Source organism: Melanaphis sacchari, unplaced genomic scaffold (assembly GCF_002803265.2).
Source record: "Melanaphis sacchari strain LSU unplaced genomic scaffold, SCAv2.0 Contig23_pilon_pilon, whole genome shotgun sequence".
NCBI lineage: Eukaryota > Metazoa > Arthropoda > Insecta > Hemiptera > Aphididae > Melanaphis > Melanaphis sacchari.
In genome coordinates, this window is record NW_020271114.1 from 265,460 (window position 1) to 286,262 (window position 20,803).

At 25.4% G+C, this 20,803-nt stretch overlaps 2 protein-coding genes across 3 annotated transcripts in view; both read left to right on the forward strand.

Moving 5' to 3' along the window:
- LOC112594573 (cyclic nucleotide-gated cation channel alpha-3) overlaps positions 1–20,803 on the forward strand; it is a 104,244-nt gene that overhangs the window by 26,192 nt on the left and 57,249 nt on the right. For both annotated transcript variants that reach the window (XM_025339419.1, XM_025339420.1), the window contains exon 2: positions 19,799–20,569. In XM_025339419.1, the coding sequence (XP_025195204.1) occupies positions 20,368–20,569 (202 nt within the window). In that variant the 5' untranslated portion in view covers positions 19,799–20,367. The remainder of the gene's footprint in view (positions 1–19,798; positions 20,570–20,803) is intronic.
- On the forward strand, positions 16,787–17,960 carry LOC112594708. The gene is made up of 6 exons (XM_025339660.1): positions 16,787–16,861; positions 16,928–16,985; positions 17,227–17,303; positions 17,368–17,465; positions 17,537–17,790; positions 17,878–17,960. The coding sequence occupies exons 1-6, from the start codon at positions 16,787–16,789 to the stop codon at positions 17,958–17,960; spliced, it is 645 nt and encodes a 214-aa protein (XP_025195445.1).

The window sequence follows — 20,803 nt, forward strand, 5'->3', positions numbered from 1 at the left end:
TATTATAATTGTACTTTTTGTCGGGTAAATAACATCAAGTGCGCTCATCGTCGTATTATTATTGCAACGAAATAATGCCACGTGTATCTTTTTTTGGGTAATTACACACCTACACACACACACACACACACACACACACACACACACATATACACATATACACATACACATACACGCGAACACACATTTATGTGAACATGATTAATTAGTCGCAATAAAGACCCTGCCAGGGAAGATTGCGTGTGCACGTGTGAGCTGGACGGTGGTCCGTTTATTATTAGGGTTTGCGCGTGGTACACGAGGCGGGAACGACGACGACGACGAAATGAAATCGATAATAACCCTTCAGACATAGTGCGGTGTTGCGAAGACTCTCTCGGAAGACGACCCCGTTTACCCGAACTTCTCACCACGTACCTTTATTTTATACACATACACACACACACAGCCTTGGCCCAATCCTTTCGAGGACACTCGTTGTATGTACGAAACGTTTTGTATTCAAAACATACGTATGTACTAGTGATGCCGAATACAGTGTAAACGTGGTAGTGCGGTTTTGTGGTTTTATCGTTTCAGGCACGCGCGTGTACAAATGTCATCGTATTTTCTTCTCTCTGGTGGTTGATTCAGACAGTAATAATAACAATAATAAGAAGAAGAAACTAGGACCGGAAATTCATGTCCGCGTGTAGGAGTGGTGGCGTTGGGTGCAGTCTCGCAATAATAAATGTAAATGAAACCAACGAACTGAAGAGCGTTATGTGAACCTGTAAAATAACTACCTATTGCCCACAAACTCTGATAAAAGTTAAAGGGTTTGTGCACGTTGTATAATCGCGTGTTTGTGGTATTAATGGAAGGTTACTTTTCGGTTTATAATTTGTACCGAGTGGAGAATTGTTAGCAAGGTCATAGAATGGTTTTAGAATTTATGAGGAAAACCTTTACATATTGATATTCTTTTTTTCTACGCGTAAAATATCTGATTAAACATATTTTGTGTTTCAAGACAATTTACCAAGCCAAAATTTCTACATAACCGTATTTAAAATGACGGATCGTTGACGCCTGAAATTTATTTTGTATTAATTTGTTTCTCTTATCATAACATTTTTAGAGAATATTAAAGACATATTTAATAAAAGAATATATATATATATATATATATTTACTGAATATAATATTGCTATGTAAATAAATATTAGGTAGGTTATTTTGTATATTTTTTTTAAGTATAAAATCTTGGTAAAGGTTTTTCATTTAGTTATGTTTTATTAGGATTTTAAAGTCTTTGAAAAATCACTGCTGAAATTTAATTATTATAAAAAATAATATGATATAAAATTTCGTCGTTAAAAATAATTTTATAACAATTATGCATAAATAATTTTATATCTATAAATCTATATAAATTCACAAATGTTTAAAATTAAGTTCTCTTTGATGTATTGAACTCTAACCTGAATCATTTATATAGTTAGTACGTATCTTAAATTACTTAACTGCTACATAGTGTATATAATACACTACAAATGCACTATATAAATTATATTTTTATCAGAAACATAACTGTAATGCATAAACCTGTTCAAACTAAAGATTAATTAAATACACATGATTTGTATTTTGAATGATCATTTACTTTCATATTTGATGTTGGGTTAAGTATTTGTGTGTTTATCTGTATATATGTAATGTTTGGATTAACGAAAATTTATATAACTTTTATATTACTCCAGTGGGCCATAAAAATATTATATATTATGGTAAACGAAAGATTGACAGGTCCATAAAATCTTTTACAAAACACTGATGATGTTAACACCAAAGCGTTAGAAAAATGCGTTTAAACTTTAAACACGTCAACTAAGTTTACTCAAGTTGAACGTAAATGAAATAAAGTAAGAGTATTTTCAAAAAAAAAAAAAAATAATAATGGATAGATAAAATCATAATAACATATTATTAAAACAAAACAAAATAGCATTGTAGCTTAATAATATCAATGTATTTTTTCAAAGCAAAAAAAAATGGAAACAATACATTTTTCTCGAAACAAATTAATAATAATTATCGCAGTAGTGTATTAAATTAAATAAATTTCAAATAATAATCATTACATTCAATAATAATATAATAGTTAGTCATAATATAAAATACCAATAAATAGCTTAAATATTTTAAAAGGTATTAAAATTATATATATTTTTAAATTCAAAATAACTTACACATTTTTGTAAACGACAAGTGTTAAAAAAAATTTAACGCCTATATAAAAGAAAAAATAATTATTGCTGCTTGATTATTTAAAATATCTTGTGATTGGGACCAACTAAAAACGCAAAATGATGTTGAACTGAATAGAATACGTATATTTTTAAAATTCAAAATTTCACTGAACCTTTTCGTAGTTACATCGGTTTAGGTAAATATTTTAAACAATATAAATCTGAAAAATCTGAAAAACAGTATTAAAATATTTAAAGACTCGTTGCGTGACATACTAAATTGTTCATATAACTTAAGGGAAGTTGATCTTGTTCTGCAGTATTTATTATTTTCGGATTCGAATATTTTTTCTTAGATTTTTTCATGTAAAATAAGTTAATAATATTACACAAATGCATGCGTACTGGAAAGTAACACAAGGTGTGTACTATTGAATGAATAAATGATAACCATGGTCGTGACTGTTGCCGCTGATGAAAAATCCATACAACATATGGAGTAATGTTACGATAATTTATGTGAAGATATGTGAGAACTCGCTGAAATCGTTTTGTAGGATATACTTACTTTGTAATGTTGATTATGCTATCCCCAAAAAAAACTTATTTTATTTCTTATTTTTACTGATTTTTCCATCTCTTGGTGAAAATATTATAACGGAATTTTTGAAGTGTTGTTACGATATCAAGTGTTATAGAAAACGTTTGATGACCTAACTGTACCCTAGGCACTTCCGGTTCCGGTCTGTCTACTCAAACTGTTCAAGTGATCTCTATTTCCTAAAACATGACCCAATACCCATAATGGTATTTTGGCTATAGTTATTATAAGTCTATTCTCTTCGTCAAAAATTGATTAGCTAAGTGAAATGACTAATTCTACCACCGATAGTTTATTTATAGTTGCGCTAACTTTATTTAGCTTAAAATTACATTTAAATTTGTTCAGTAGAATCTTATTAAGTTCATAGTGATATCAACCTACCTCACATAAAATAATATTTACCAAAATATTAATATTAAAAAATAAAAATAACCTAATGTAATAAATAATGACTTATGTATACATAATTTGTACCTATCCCCTTTTGTTATCCTTAAAGGTAGAGAAATTGATTAATAATTTATTATTAAGTTCATGTTCGACATCATTGGAAATTGACCTTTGGTAATATCCACATTTATTATTATCCACATATATTAGCATTCTCAAAGGCCAACCTTCAGATGACTTACCAATAAATTGCACAATATATTTTATAGGTATATTACATTTTTTACTACGAAATAATAATGCAATTGAATTTTTTTATTTACTAATTTAGTATTATAGAACATCGATTTAACATTTTAAGAATATTTTAACTCTTTTTAAACTATTTATAGGTATAAAAAATTCTCATTTTTTTTTTTTAGATTCTGAACGGAGTGATGAATGTATTGATTTTACAATGATGTGTGTGTTTTTTTTTTTTTGTGTCTGTGTACAGCATAAGTAATCGAAATAATGCTTCAATTTCAAACTTCGGGAGTGGTTTCCGATCGCAAAGTGAATATCCTTGGTGCATTATAGAGGTAAAAAGTAAACATTTTCCAACAGTTTTCAAAAAAATCGAGAAAAACGAAAAAAAAATGACGGAAAACCGTGAATTTTTACTCAAAACCAGTTTTCGACCAAATCAATTTTTTTATATGGTTGTAATTCAAAAACTAATCATTGTTAGTATTTGAAATTTTCACCAAATGTTTATGTTAGTGTTATCTATATACTGTTTAATTTTCAAATAATTTTGACTTTTTTTTGAGATATTTATAGACCACTGAAATTATTGATTTTTATGAGAATTTTTTTTTGAAATGTCTATAAAAAAATGTTGGATGACCAAAAAATTTTGAAAATTTAATACAAGGTTTCTTATGAGTTGTTCTTATGTTTATAGTTCAAATATTTACGAAATCGAAATCTATCGAAAACGCGAAAATTTGTAAGTAATTTTGAAATTGAAAAATCATAAAAATGTTTGTGTTTATAACTAAGGATTAAAAATACTACATTACGTTTTCCCTAAGTTTTCCTTCAAGTAGCTATATTAAAAACTCGAAGCATCATTATAGGAAAAATTTTAAGTGCGTTTGATTTTTAAATTTTTACGAAATAGCGTAACGATAACGATTTATCCTCAAACGATTTTAAATATTTGTTAATATTCAAAAAGTATAAGTCGTAGATACTTGAAAATTTTACCAGTTATTTAGATTGGCATTTTCTTTACATGATTTAATTTTCAAAATATTTTGACTTATTTTGAGCTATTTATAGATAACTGAAATTTTCAATTTCTCTGAAAACTTTTTTTTGAAGTGTCGATAAAATTTTTTGGCCCAATCAAAATACTTGAACATTTAATACAAAGTTCCTCATAAGTTATTCTTATAGTGATCAAAAATTTTTAAGAATACGTAAGTAAAATTTTTTTTTATTAGCATTTGAAGTTCAAATATTGACAAAAATTCGTCAAAACCATGAATATTTGCAAACTATTTTGTAGGTATAATTCATAAAAATTAATAATTAATTGATTAACCATGACTTTTGCAAATGCGTCCTAATTGAAAAATAAAATATTTGTTTCAAAATAGAATGTATGACAATATTTAAATATAATATATCCTAGACTGACAAATCATCTTCGTTTAGAATCGTTTTTCGTATACAATGATACCTATCATTGCATTCAAATTTAACCTACCCTAGTCCGAGGTTCACCCCACCCCTTAATGTACAACAGAACGGTACCCACTTGCCCACTTTTTTAAGTTGTTTATTAAAACTATCGACAAATGGAAATAATTAAAAATTCAATATAAAGCTTTTCATGTAGGTCGTTATTTTTTTATTTAAAAATAGAGAAATTCTATAGTTACAATGTCTTACATAAACATTAAAAATTTAAATTTTGTCAAAATCTCAAAAATGTACAATTTATTTTGTAGTTAAAAAATCATAAAAAAAATGTTTAACCTATCATTTGAAAAATTGAAACAAAGTTCGTTAAGTATTAGTTTTTCAACCTACTTATATATGAAAAAAAAAATCTACCAGAATCCAAATCAATTTTTTTGAGCATTTTAAGTTGTATTTTTTAAAATTAAAATTCACCAGCAAAATACTTATTTTGCCTAAAAAATCTTTGGTATTTTTTTATACTTGTTAAAAAAAATAATAAAAAAATAATAACTTTAGATAGGTACTTGAAATTTTCTTCAAATATTTATATTATTATAAACATTATACGATAACATTTTCAAAATTATTAAATTTCTTTAACTTTTTTTTTAGTATTTTTTCTAATCTAAGTTTTTAAAATTTAATACAACACTTCTCATAACTCATAAGTATTTCATATTAAAACTATATAATTTAAAAACATTATTTGTGTTAATTAAAATATTTACGTGTACTAGATTATTATGCATTTTTCTACAAACAATGATATTTTTTATTTTTTTTAATATTATTTATTTATACAATGAACCTATTTTTACCGTTTTATGATATTTACAAAAAGATGTTATTAAATTTGAGTTAATAAGTTAATACAATGTACTAAAAATATATATTATTTTAATCATATAATAAACTCAATATTTTTGAAAAAACATCATATCGATTTACTGTTATACTTAAAGTAAAATAAATTACTTCAATAACTATATCTAAAATAACAATGTTTCTGAATTGCGTACAAAAATCATTATCAATATCAAGTTACGTGGGTACGTAAGTAGTAAATCGACCGACTAACCAAATTTGATGAATCAGATTTCACGGATAAGAAAAAAAAATTGAATTAAATTTAAAAGAAAATATTAATCAAACTGGTAAATTTCTGTAAGCCATGTTTATATATTTTTTTAAATTTTGAAACGTGATTAAACACGAATATTAAAATACATTATTGAGTTTTGAATTAAACGATTCACAAGCATTAATAATTGTATTATTATAAACAATTTTACTGTCCAAAAACTCAGTACACATTGGTGGTTGGAATTCACAGCTTAGTAAAATATATTTTTTTCTTAAAAGTTACAAAAACTATGTAATTGTTTGGTTTTATATCCATAAGTTCTACAAAAAAACTTTTTTTAGCTTTCTTGAGTTTAAAATAAAAAATCCAAAAAACAATGTTAATTTTTTTTGTATTTCTGATTTTTTTTAAGAATGATTGATTAAATTGTATCCACATAGTCTGATCTAAGTGACAATGACAGCTTTACATACTACTTCAGATAAAATCTCCAAAATCTCCAAGTTTATAACTTATTCAAAATCAGCATAAATTATACGTGGTGTAAGAATCAAATTCAAATCACTCATTTTTTATATTAAATGGAAATGCGTTTTTATATATTTCTGTAGCTGTGCCTGTAAATAAAAAATAAAAATACTAACGGTTTATAATTTGCATTTTTAGATCCATGAATAATGAATAATTGATAATATTTTAGGACAACTTTTAAACGTACCATCAACATATAAAACGCCACTTTCAGTTAAATATTTCAATTTAGTTTGTGTTGAAAATGCTACAATTTTTTTTTTTCAATTATTTATAAGCAAAAATATTTTATTTCATATTTTTTTAATCTCAACTAAATTTGTTAGAGACAAATTAAGAACTACTAAATTTTTAGTCAACTTTGGAATCATACCTAAACATGTGTAGTGAATATTTTTTTTATGCCAATTGTGTCAATAGTAGTAGTAAAACTGTTAGTATCCCTTTCACGTAATTCTCGGTAAATAAACTTACATAGCTTTTCATACGGATCGCCTAGAGCTTTACGTTTTAATTTATTGCTAATATTTGGTCAATTTTATTTTAAAATATTTACATTATCTTTTTTATGGTCATAAATTAAAATACTAAAAAAAATTCATCATTTTCATTTAATACTTTAATATTATTATTTAAAAACTTATTAAATTCAAATCTATAAATTATTTTTATTTTGTTTACTACGTATTACATTAATTTCAGTCTTTATGTTTTTTTATTTAACCGATCTGGATTGTTGACAATTACATTTAATTCACTATTTTAGAGATCGTTTATACTTACCAAATTATAGTCATATATTCATATCTAATCACTATTTACTAATTTAACCCCACTCGACGGAGAAAACCCAAGATACAATATATTGAATTTACTGGCTATATTCCCAATAGTACCTATACGGCATATGTCCAAGTAGACGAAAACCGGTCGTTTGCTCAAACTTGTATGCACGCAATTCGGATCTAATCCGAAAACTACTCACACGCAATATAGATCTGTAACAAAACAACTACGCACGCAATTCAGTTGTTGACCAAAATTGCTCTATTCTTGGCACGCAATTCGGGTGCAGTCAAAATAACATTTTACAAAATATACTAAGTGATATATGATTACAAGCTGTCTCCTTTTAAAATCGATTTTCGTATACGAATGATATATTATTGAATTAAAATTTAAAACACCCTAACAGTGTCCCAATCGACACATAACGTACAGCACAATAGTACCCACTTGCCAAACTTTTTTTCTTTTAATATATATTCAATCATTATATTATTTAAAAAAGATAAATACATGTTCTATTTGTGGTAATTGTATAATAATAGTATTTACACAAATTGTAATATTAAAAAAAAAAAATAAATAAATAACAATGTAAAATTCAATAATAATATTATATATGTTTTTATAAGCCTGAATACATTTGTATTCGTTTCCAATGAGGATTTTTTATTATAGTTGGTATATTTTTTCTAAACCAGGATTTATACAACAACAACAAAGTATCTAATTATTGATTCTAATAATATAATATTATTATAATGTATAGCAATACTTTAAATTTAAAATATCAATATAATTCAATATGATACAAATATATCTATTACCTAGTTTATTTATAACTGATCAAATAAAATTAAAAGATTCAATTGTACACAAAAATAAATTTATATTAAATAAAAACATTTGATACATAATTAATAATTATAATATTATTTTTAGTTGTTTTAAAACTGTACGGTTTAATAAAATGTTGTTAACTGTTAATTTTTTTAATTTTATATTTAAAAAAGTTTAACTTTCCATCATTCATTCCAAACTTCAATTGTATTTTCATACTTACATAATGTTTAAGCCCTGGGCTTTAAGTAGTTCATGCACAATATTGTATGCGAAAATGAGAGGTGTAAAATTTACATTCTTAGCAGAAATCCTATAATGGAAATGCCAGTGAAATGGATTTTGTAAAAGTGTTTGTTTTAGCATAAATATAAATGCCATAATATTTCATAACAAAAGAAGAAAAATTAAGAATGCCCTTACCTACGTAAGGCATTTCTAAACTTTTATTAAACAAATATATTTGTTTTAAACGTTTTGAAATTGTGAAATACATTTTTTTTTCAAAATATAAGTTTCTATTCGTATTTTTATTATTATAGCTTTACTCGGATCGATGTGTTCATAGCACATTCGAATTTTAAAATATATTATTATAATGAATAAAAGTTTTTTATTTTACATGTTTGGAACTACATTATTACTAAACTTATATACTAGGTATCTACCGGAAACGATAAACGAATTATATTATCTTGTTCGTACAGATTTTATGTAAAATATATCTCTGGAGAATAAAATTACTATTAAAAAAATAAAAAAATAATTCAAAGAACTCCTATAATTCCACATATATAGTATACGCGTATTGATAGTATTAAATAATGTACTTATACAGAAAACTCTCTTTATAACAATATAGTTAGTATTGTGTATTGTAAACTATAATGATTACTTATCTACTTGCTGGTTGGCTGCAGTAGCGTGCACAATTATCGTAACGGATTTATGATGACATTTCTGAAATTCTAATACATGTTATAATAATATATTATATAGGACGATACAACTACAATATTATGTTTAATTGAATATTAAACAACAAATAAATATTGTACAACTATAGAACTCAAACTAGTTTTAAATAACTATTTATTTATATATTAAATTTTATTAAATAGTTTATAAAAAACAAATCTCAATAAGATTTTTGTGGTCTTTAATTTATTTGTTCAATGCTTACATTTAAAAAATATTACACTAGTTAAGTTTCAAAACTATATTAAACTATATTAAAACATATAATATCATGATAACCAAATAACCACATAACATTGTTTGTTATTAAGTTTTGAAAATTCTTTTACTTAATGATCGAATTCCTAAAATGCATTCTATATTGTTTGTACATTAACAAACAAGTATGAACATGCTGAAAATTTACTAAGTTGAAAAACATAATAATACGAGTATAAAATATATTGACTTAATAGTTAGAAAAATATGCATAAACCGCCTATTTAACAAGACTGGGAAAATACTAATTTTTTTGTAAAAATAAAAATAAAAACTATGTTTCAAATTAAAAATAATAAAATTAACTCATCTAATAGTTAGGAAACCAGTTAAACTGTGATGAATGTATTAATTTTACAATATTATTTTTTTATTATTTTGTACCAACACCTTTAAAAAAAATAAAATGCTTACTGCATGAGTTGTATTTCATAAATTGAATATGAAAATTTTAATAAAAATATTAAATATACAATATAATATATACGATCCTTTTATAATCGTTTAAAAATCAAACATTAATAATATTTGTCAAAATTTTAAACATTTGGAGATTATTTTTTAGTTAAAAATTCATAAAATATAATATATTTGTATAGATTAGACTTAAAAATAAAATATACAAACAGTATAAGAATTTCCATAACTAGTTCTTATTGAAACCCAAAATTATAAATATATATTTGCACTACTATTCTTAATCACATTTTAAGTTCATTAGTTATTCAGAATTTGAATTTCTACATATATTAATATGGCATTGTTTAGTCACACAATAAAACGTAACTAAGAATATAATTTAATAATTTATACTGTTGCAGTAATTTGAAAATTAATTGTTTCATTTATACAAACATTTATTTGAAAATAGTGTGATGGCTATGATAAAACCAAGTTGTAAGATAACGGTAATTTTGATAAATAAATAAAATAAATTTATGGTTAAAATGACTAATACGCAAGCTGAACCAACGTCATTTCGTTATTGGTAGTATATCTTTAGGAGTATCAACATAATTGATGGCATAATAGTTGCCGTGAAATCAATGAATAGCTGACTTTTTTTTTTTTATTAGATAAATGTTATGATCTAATTTAAGTCATTTCATCCATAATAGTGGACTAGTTGAATTCGAATTAATATTTCCTCTTATAGCCTTTTTACAATTATTATTGAAATTGAATCAATTTTATACTGAATAACTAGAACATTTTTAGTTACCTATACAATAAGCAATTTAATTAATATTTTGATTTTATTATTAGACAAATACCTAGGTAGCTGATTAAAAAAAACTTGAAATATCATATTAAATTATATTGGATTTTGGAAACTTATAACCTAAAATATATTTGGTATTTAATATAAGCTTTGAATAGCTCGTTTTAAATTTAAAAGGTAGATAAAAATAATTATCATTCCTATGATTCTTTATGTTATTTTTCTATTATAAACTAATGTTTTACTCTTGAAAAAAAAAATTTAAAAATATAACTTACCAGACTTTTTATCTGCTCGTCGACCTATATAAGAAACGTAACGCATTAAGCTTTGTACTCGCTCTTCAACTCTTTAATATTAATGATAAAAAAACTCCAGAATCTCAGTTTTACAATACTATCATATAACAGTTTCAATATTATATTATTTGAATACATATTGCATATGAGCGGTGTTAATGAAATCGCACCGACACCGCTCACGAATAATTATTTTATTAAATCACACTTCGATGAAGTATTTTTTCAACTTTATAAAATTAGATTTAAAAATATTATAAACACCTAACCCAACTCTCACGCGTAATGTTTTTAGTACCAGAAATATTGATTTGTATATACTATATACTATATATTATAGTATATTACACTATATTTTATTAAAACGATATTCTCTGCAGTCTGTGCACAAAAAAATTATTCGGACCTTTAGCTTAATCCATTTCGCACGTGTCATCGTCGTTTTTTACGCCTGCACAAATAAATTATTTTTAGTCCATGTATGTAGTGTGACATAATTTCAAATTTCACTATGTTACATACGTAAACATTTTATAATATATTTTATACATTGTTACAATTTAACATATAAAATATATTATATCCACTAATGCACAAGTTACGCTTATTTACTGACAATCTTAGATTGTACTATTAATCATTTCGTTACGTGTAAGTCATTCCAACATTCAACGTTGATAAATGACTTAGATTTAACTAACTCCTATAAAGCTGTAATATACATAAATATTAAATTTGAATATTATAATATACAGTCAGACGTTTAGATTATTATTCTTACGAATTCGCAGTCTAAGTGAGAGTTTAGAACTACGATATAATATGTGTCAATATCAGAAAACCCAAAAGGGATCACACTGTCAGTCATGTTAATATAGGTATTACGATATTATAAATATCTATGAATGAATATTTTACATAAAATAAATTTAAATTACAACACACAAACAATACGAATTTTAAATTAAAACCAAACTTATTTTCATAGTACGTCGATATAAAAATACAATTTATTGGTTTCAAAATGTTAAAAATTAATAAAACATATCGTGAAAACTATTGTAAGAAAATCAACTAATACACTACCTATAAAAACCACTAATACTAGTCTACTGTCAAGCTTTTTACTTATTTTTACTTAATTTTATAATAATAAACAACAACAATCAATTTCAATAAGAGAAAATAATACGACGTTTTTAATCAGTCTAAGTATATTTAATATTCATTACTCATTAGTGGTTTGTACTTTGTAACAAATAAATTAGTTGAAAATATGCCAATTTATTTACCTTTATTATGTTCTTGTAATAGCTAAGTAATTTTTACATTTTTTTATTCAGATTTTTGATAAAAGTAAAAGAGGTTATCTTTAATTAAAGCTTATTGTACCTTATGAAAAATATTTTCATACTTAATTTTATTTGCTTTTATTAATTTATAGTTAATGATATTGATATATATTTACATATCATATTAATATATGCATGCATTCGTGTACGTTTTTCGTATAATATAAGACCTGTAAATATTTTGATCAGAATTTCCTAAAATTCTCTCCCGTCGGACCCCTTAAAAATAGCAAAAATGATCATGGACCCTTTTGTAAAAATAAAAATGAAATATAATAATGTATAATAATCATAATTATTTTATTGCTTGATTTTCTTAACTAAATTTACGTGTTTTTATGATATAAAATTGAATAAATAAGAAAATTAAATGGATAAAATATATTATATAGTTTGTATAATTAATAAAAACAAAAATTCAATGTGATAAGTAGTATTGTTTCTTAAATATTAAATGAAGTATATTGGATAGTTAGATTCTTAGATTTGATTCTACTTATAATAGCTTTTTTATAAATATAAGTAAAAAATATTTTTTCTTAGACAAAAGTTGTTTAAATACATCAACGGTTTTAGGTCTTATTGCTTCTTCCGATTTTTTTTGGATAGTTACGTCTTAAATTCAACGGTTTACTTATATTTAACAGTATTTTTTAGTGTCATACAAATATTTCATAAATATTTTGTTTTTAATATATACTATTTTTAATTTACGTTTGCGGGCCTCATCTAGTAATTGCGCACTTCTTACTAGAGCTATAAATTATTAAAATTACCATTTATTTTACTTTATTATATTGATTTAATGATGAAAATATTATATTTAAATGAAGTGAACATAGGAAATTATAATGAATAAATATGAATTTGGCCCATAATAGCAAAAATTAAAGTTAGACTCCACCATCCTAATATTTTTTTCCGATTTAATTACGTATAGTGACATTGTATAATTAATTTGAAAAGTTAGAAAAAAGTTGAGAATTAATTTGGAAAATAAAAAATAGATATGCTAGATTAAGTATACCATAATTTAAATATATATATATATATTTAGTTAGATAATTATTAGTTTGAAATAAAAAATAAAATGTAAACCGATGCTTAACAACTTAAAAATTATTGTAAATTATTTAATAATATTTTAAAAACATTTAATTATTTAAAGTTAAAAAGAACCATTCCATTTTTGCAAAGTCATTTTAATAATTTAGAAATAAATCTTAAAACTTAAATTAAATGTTCTTAATTTACTACATACCTATGAATTATTTAAACAAATTAGGGCTTGGTTTAAACAATGCACTTTTACTTGGTATCTGAAAAAAATTATTTAATAATTTGAATGGAATCATTTATATCATCATGGTCATTGAAAAGGAAAACTTTGGTTGATTATTTAACTAAGTGTTTTTTTTTTGTTTTTTGAATATATATATATAATTATATAACTAAACTGCTGTGGTAGAAGATAGTCATTTTGACGGCAGTAAACTAAAATAATCTTGAATGAAAAATGACCTACGCACCGAACGTTTAACTTTATCCAGAAAACGGTTGGGTCATTAGCCGTTTTGTCTACATCATTTACTCGATGCCATTCGAGCTTTTGATTAATTTTCAAGTAGGTTCTGGTGGCTTTAAAAGGATCCCCGTCACCCATTTTGTCGTCGTCATCGCCACCACCACTATCGTAACCACTAACGTTCACCTACACCACAGAAGGTTTCATCCTGTTGACGTGATTTACGAATATAATAAGAGAAATCAATACAAACCAACAAATATGTGTGCGTTATTGCTTGCGTAATATTAACAATCGGCAACGGTAGTCGACAATCATCCGTCATCATGCATTGGTGTACACTATTGCAATATATATGATTAATATTATGTACCCGAAGATGGGAAAAAACTATAAAATATTATATTTTCTGTTACAACAACCATCGAGTAGTATCATTGCATACACGAACAAGTATGTGTTGAAAAACCCGTAATTTTTGGTGATTCTTTCGATTCTCTGAATTTTTTCAATGACATAACCTAATATTAATTTTATTTCATTATTAAGCTATCATAGTTTGTTGAAATAGCTAATAATATAAAAAAAACATACTACCTATAAAACACTTCCAATTTTAATCATTAAATAACAACTTTTGATAATGCCATATATTAAATTCATATATCATATATATTATTATTTCATATTCGTTTGCTAAATAAGTCAAAGCAAAAAAATGGTTTGCATAAATGCTCAAGCATTTGGGATTTATAGCATTATTTGGACATATAATCTAAAAATAAAGCATTTATTTACTTTTATTATTATCAGAAATAATATATAAAAATATATATGAATAATTGTATTAGATGAAATGGTCTTAAAATATAATATTTAAAAATTCCAAAAATCAGATTATAAATAACTGCACTATTTAAAAAAATGAGTGAGCATGCTTGTTAAATCAATCTGTATAACACGATAATTTCATACTAATATTTTATAACATTGAATTTATTTTATTTTACTAAGTTAAAAGACTATATAATTTTTTTTTAATTAATAGGTAATAAATGTATGATAAATAACAATATGTTCTGAACCAAAAATTACAAATAAACTCTATACTAAAATTATTTATTATTCTTTTATCAAACTTTTTACGACATGAATTACGAGAAAAATTACTTTTTATGTTGCCTAACCAAAAACAAAAACAGTCTATCTAAGTGTATTTTGTATGATGTTGCTAACATCATACTTTACTGAAATAAACAACACATCTATTCTTAAAGACCAAAAAATTTATCATCTAATCATTCTAATGAAAAAAATCATAGCATTGAAATAATTTAATAAGTATCCAAAATAATTATCCCATAGTGTAAAAATCATTTTTCACGATTTTGAATATTGTGTAGTACTTATATGAATACTTTGAGTAACAAAAGAAAAAAATTGTTGGTAAAATATAAATTAATAACAATAATAAATTTTAAAATTACATTTATTTTTATGAAACATATAATTAAAAATAACTTGTATAAATATTATTTAATAATATCTAGATAAATTTTCCAAATGTATAAACACTTTTATTGATTGTAGAAAAATGTATTTAAAATAATGAGACGACATTTTAATATAATTTTTATCATAGTCTAATCTAATACACTTGAATGAGTTCCTTTAGTTTACGGACGAATTCAGTCATTCCGGATGAATTAATCTTTTACATTTATTTTTGCGTGTACCAGTTTTTTAATTGTTTACAAATGTTTTAGAACATACAAAAACAAAGCTTGTGTCCTCTTATTCCATCTAAATCTAATAATAATATTTATAAATATGGACTTAAAATGATTACAATCTTTTTTTTTTTTTTTAATTTATCTTGTTTTGAATTATAAGTGTCAAATATATTTATATAGTTAAATAGTTTATTATCTATTTAGTAATTATCTATGCAATGAATATGTAATGATTAACTGGTCTTTGTAAATATAACAATAATTTATAACATTATGGTTAAAGGCTTAAAACATTAAATTCTGAATTAAAAATATACAATATTATGGTTTAATGATATGACTTATAAAATAGTAGCTTACTTAATTATTTATGAAAAGTACCAGCTGGTTCCAAAATATAATAAATAGCATTGTATAGAAAATTAATCTCAATATTTATTAACCGGCGTGATATATAGGCAATTTCGGTACAACAACGTCTAAATTACTTACGAAAGGTATTCGACGTTATTTTTAGAAATATAATATAATGAGAAGATTAAATTATATTTTCAATGTGACAATTATGTCATGTCAACTTCTCTCATGAACACCACCGACTAATATTTAATACTAAAAGAGGTCAAATAGGTGGATTTTAAATAGTGTAAGTATTATGGAGCAGCAATTTTGGGTAAGCCACATTTAATTTTTCATATAAATCCGTCAATTAGTTATATAGATTCAATTAAGATTTTTTTTTTATAAACGCCATTTCGATGTTTAATGGTTTGAAATAAAAATCAATTAATTAATAAGACACTAATCCAATCCTTATTTTGTTGACCTTATCTATCAGAAAAAAAAAATAAATATTTTATTTATTGCAAATGATTATTTCATTTTATTTTATATTTGTTAGAATAGAAGTAATAAACATGTCAAAGAAAAAAAAACATTACCTAAATCGTCACTGAAATATAATTTATGTTACGCAGAAATGCAGATGTTATGGATTTCCAAAAATTATCTTTGAATTTTATCGATAAAGTTAATTTGTAACTTACAATGTTTCCATAACAATATTCAATAACATATGTCTTTTAATTTAGTTTTTATTGTCTTTTTATAAAATAAAATCTAATCATGGATCCTTTTGTTCATTTATAATTGTATATATTGTGAACTTAAAATAACATCAATAATTATTTGTTTATTATATATTTTATTAGTGGAAATAATGTGGTTTCTCAAAAATACCTTCGGAATTATAACACTCCAAGTTGGTGTTATTTCCTTCAGTTCAGTTTTTATTGTAAGAAAAAAACTTTTAAGACATTTTACAATGAATTCAATCATGATATTGATAAATATTTTTCAGACTTTGGCAGCATGTATTTTATTAGTTAACGTGTTGTCTCTTGATATGGAAGAGCCAAGTATGAAACATTTATTTATTTCCATTAAATCGCAAATAAAACTATAAATTGACAATTTTTTAGATATTTTACGTGAAACTTTTCTAGGTTGTTCAGTTTTTTCTATTTATAAATTTACTATTTACTATCAATTTTATTATATTGTCTACTATATTAGTGTATTTTTGCTAAGATTATCTCCACAAATGATGTATTTGCTTATATAATACTTTTAATGAACACTGTTATTATCTGTTTATAGTGGCTTGGATTACCATGTTTTTATTTATTTTTACTATGACCGTAATATGGTCGATTGCTTTTATTGGTGCCTATAAAGTAAACTAATTATATTTTAAAAGTGTTTTTATCCATTTAATAATAAAAAAATATATATATTTAGGAACAAAAAAATTTAGTTTCTACGGCTACAATATGTTGGGCAGTCTATTTTGTATTATGGAATGCAATAGTCATATGGTCATTTATTCAACAAAACAAGTAAAAACTTTTTAAGTTTGCGTTAAGCTTAAAACAATAAAATATACATTATTATATTATAATATTATAAGGAACATTTGTATCGGAGCTAGATGTCCAAATACGTTATGGCTAATAAACAATTCATGGTATGAATTAAAATATAATGCGAATGAAGAAGTTAAATTAAATAATAATAAAAGATTGAAGTTAACTGAAGTTAAACGGCTAATCGAACAAATGAAAACTAATAATGAAATAAATATTAAACATAATGAGACACGCGGGACAACAAAAAATCAATGGAGCATGATTTTATCCACATTATTAATAATTTTGTATACAAGTATATATTTTATTTTGATAATATTTAATTATCTCGAAATGTTATGGTTAAATACAAAACCAATATTTTATTTTATCCAATTCTCAGTTATATTACTATATTCATGGATGATTTTAATCAGTTATCTGAAAGAAATTCAGCACAAGATAAATCCACAAACATTAGAATAATTTATTCATTTTTAATACATTTTTAATATTGTATAATTTATCCACTTAATAAATAATATATTGTTAACTATACCATTGTATATTTATTATTTTGTGTGAATATTTGTTGTCAAAAGAAAGTATTTTGAAAATAATTTTTGACTGTTAAATTATCGGGGCATTAAAAAAAAAAATTCTGAGCCGAGATTTTACTTTTTTATTCTCAGTAATTTTTTTTTTTTTAATTTAAGTAATTTAAAACAATTGTAGTATTAATAATCTACTAGAAAACTAATGTTTTCTGTTCTGACAAGATGTTTTGAATACACCTCGTTATTGAATAAGTTACTATGATAGATTTGTTAAATTTTCTTTCAAAAATAAATAACTATTCTATTTCAAATTATTAAAATAGAACTTGAACTTTTATAAAAAAAATGATTCATCTATGTCATTCGAATAGATAAAAATATAAGTATATAATATATTTGTTATAAATAAATAAATAATTTCAAATGAAATGTTTATAAAAGCACTATCTTCATGTAACAAGTAAATCATATTAGTTTCAACTAGTTTGGTGTAATCTAGATTTTATTCTCATTAAGAATAATGGTCCAATACAAAAGATATTCCACTTTTGAATCCAGTCACTAGGAAATTTATAGTTAATTAGGTTTTTAAATTAAATTAAAAACGTTTTCAATAAATCTTTACGCATTTATATTACGATATTCGTATTCAGATCAATTGGACATAACGTTTTAAGTAGATAATTTAATTTACAACCGAAGTAAATAAAAGCAGAAAATTGTTTACAAATCCATTTATCATGAAAGGTTTTCAAGGTGTCTCTTATATAACAAAATGTAGTTTATAAAAAAGAATATTACTTAGGAGTAACAATGGAATATTCTCGACAAACCTTATAAATGTATTCATTACAGGTTAATTTTAGATGATATGAATAGTATTACACTGTTCTTCCATAATCTTTTATGTCTACATGACATATTATCTGGAAAAAATAAGTATAATTATAATTTCTGTTAAACTGCAAAAAATCACAAGATTTAAGTAGTATTTTAGTATTTAAAAATATTTTGACTAAGTTAAATTTATTTTTAATTATAAGTAAATTATTTAGAAAAAAATATCTTAATTATTTTACAATAGACCAAAAATGATTTTATTTATATCTTTAATCTATTCAAATATTAGTTTAATTACTTATACGTATATATATATTAGTTTATTTTATTAAAAAAAAACTATTTAATTTAATCTTAGAAAAAATAATTTAATATTAAATAGGTATTTTATAATCAATTCAGTATCTAGACATTTAACGACTCAACGGCAATCGATTTCTAACGTATAATATCTATAATATATAACGTTGACGACAGGCACTGTTGTTCTAATTTCCTAAACAACACCGTAGAAATACAAATTGATTAGTTATCCAACTAACATCGTACCGAGTGGTTGAAATTAAAAGGGACACTAGGCTTTCTCACAGATATCACCGAAAGTGAGTGGTATTCAAGTTAAAAATCTTTACACTATATTTTTTTGGTACGTATTAATAATACTAATATATAGTTTGATACAGTCAAATAGACAGTATAGTAAAATAATTGTGTAGTATGTGAGAAGTTAATTGCAAAAAAAAAGTTTATCGCGTTTTTGGATGAATATTACAGTCAAATTAAAAACATCACAAAACATTTACAATATAAAAAATATCTCCGCGTAACAACTTACCTGAAAACTTACTTTGCACACAATCAGGATGTAACGCCCCATTTCACGTTTGATGTACGCTTGTTAACGCCGTTTTATCCGTTGGTTCGCAGATTAGGACCACAGCACGCGGCACCAGAGTCTTGGCCGGCTGCCGTGCGGTGACGTGTCCGCCGCGCTGAAGGCGTCCGAAACCACCGGAAGTTGAGCATCCTGGTGTCCGGCGAAGCGGGACGGCCTGCGGACAACCCAGGAAACGGAACCGGAGCGGGCGCGGGCGGCGTCGGTGACAATATACGACGGCGGTGACGACGCGCTCACGCCAGCCCGTCCGCGCCCAACGGTCGTGACGCAACGTTGTCTCGGGAGCTGTACCACGACGAGATGATCGCGCCCGGCCATGGCGTTGGTACAAACAATGGTCGGCGGTGGTGATACCGCCGTGCCGGGGCACCGGTCATCATGCGTTCCGAGCGGTCGGAGCGGCCATCGCCACTGTCGCAGCAGCTACCGCGGTCCTGCCACAGCATCCGCAACGGGATACCGATACCGCGGTCGTCGTCGTCGTTGTTATTTCTAGGAGGTGGTCGTCGTCTTCGCCTCCACCACTGCCGTCACCAGCACCAGCGCCGAGCCCGGCTGACGTTCACCGCCGTCGCCGCAACTTGGTGTTACCACCACCATGCGGCTGGTGCAGAGCATTGCGGGCCGACGGGAGTCCGCGGACGCGCAACCCGCCACGTCCACTAGCAGCACGCGCTTGCTTCACCACGGTCAGTCGGCCGACCTCGAACAGATCAGCATTGTGTCGTCGAATGCCACTCCGTCACAAGTGACCTATGGTACTGGTCTGGTTACGGCCAACGGGCCCAGGATAGTACCAGGTAAAGCATTTCACGTTTTGTAGTTTTTATGTTTTTATTCGCAAGAATTTCGTTTCTTCCAAACATAGTGTTAAAAGTTATGAATACGGTTATTTGACTTCAAGTGCGATATAACAATATACCTAAACATTAAAAATAGATTTAAAATTTAATTAGCCGGCTAGACATTTGTATTGATCTTTGAAGTCATCCGTATAATTAATAATATTATATTATAATATTAAATGAGGTAAC

Excerpts from the sequence above, each read along its gene's own strand:
- LOC112594708 (XM_025339660.1), top strand. The coding sequence starts at position 16,787 with ATGTGGTTTCTCAAAAATACCTTCGGAATTATAACACTCCAAGTTGGT. Across the intron at positions 16,986-17,226 it reads TCTTGATATGGAAGAGCCAA|TGGCTTGGATTACCATGTTT; the intron begins GTATGAAACATT and ends ATCTGTTTATAG. Across the intron at positions 17,791-17,877 it reads ATTAATAATTTTGTATACAA|TTATATTACTATATTCATGG; the intron begins GTATATATTTTA and ends TCCAATTCTCAG.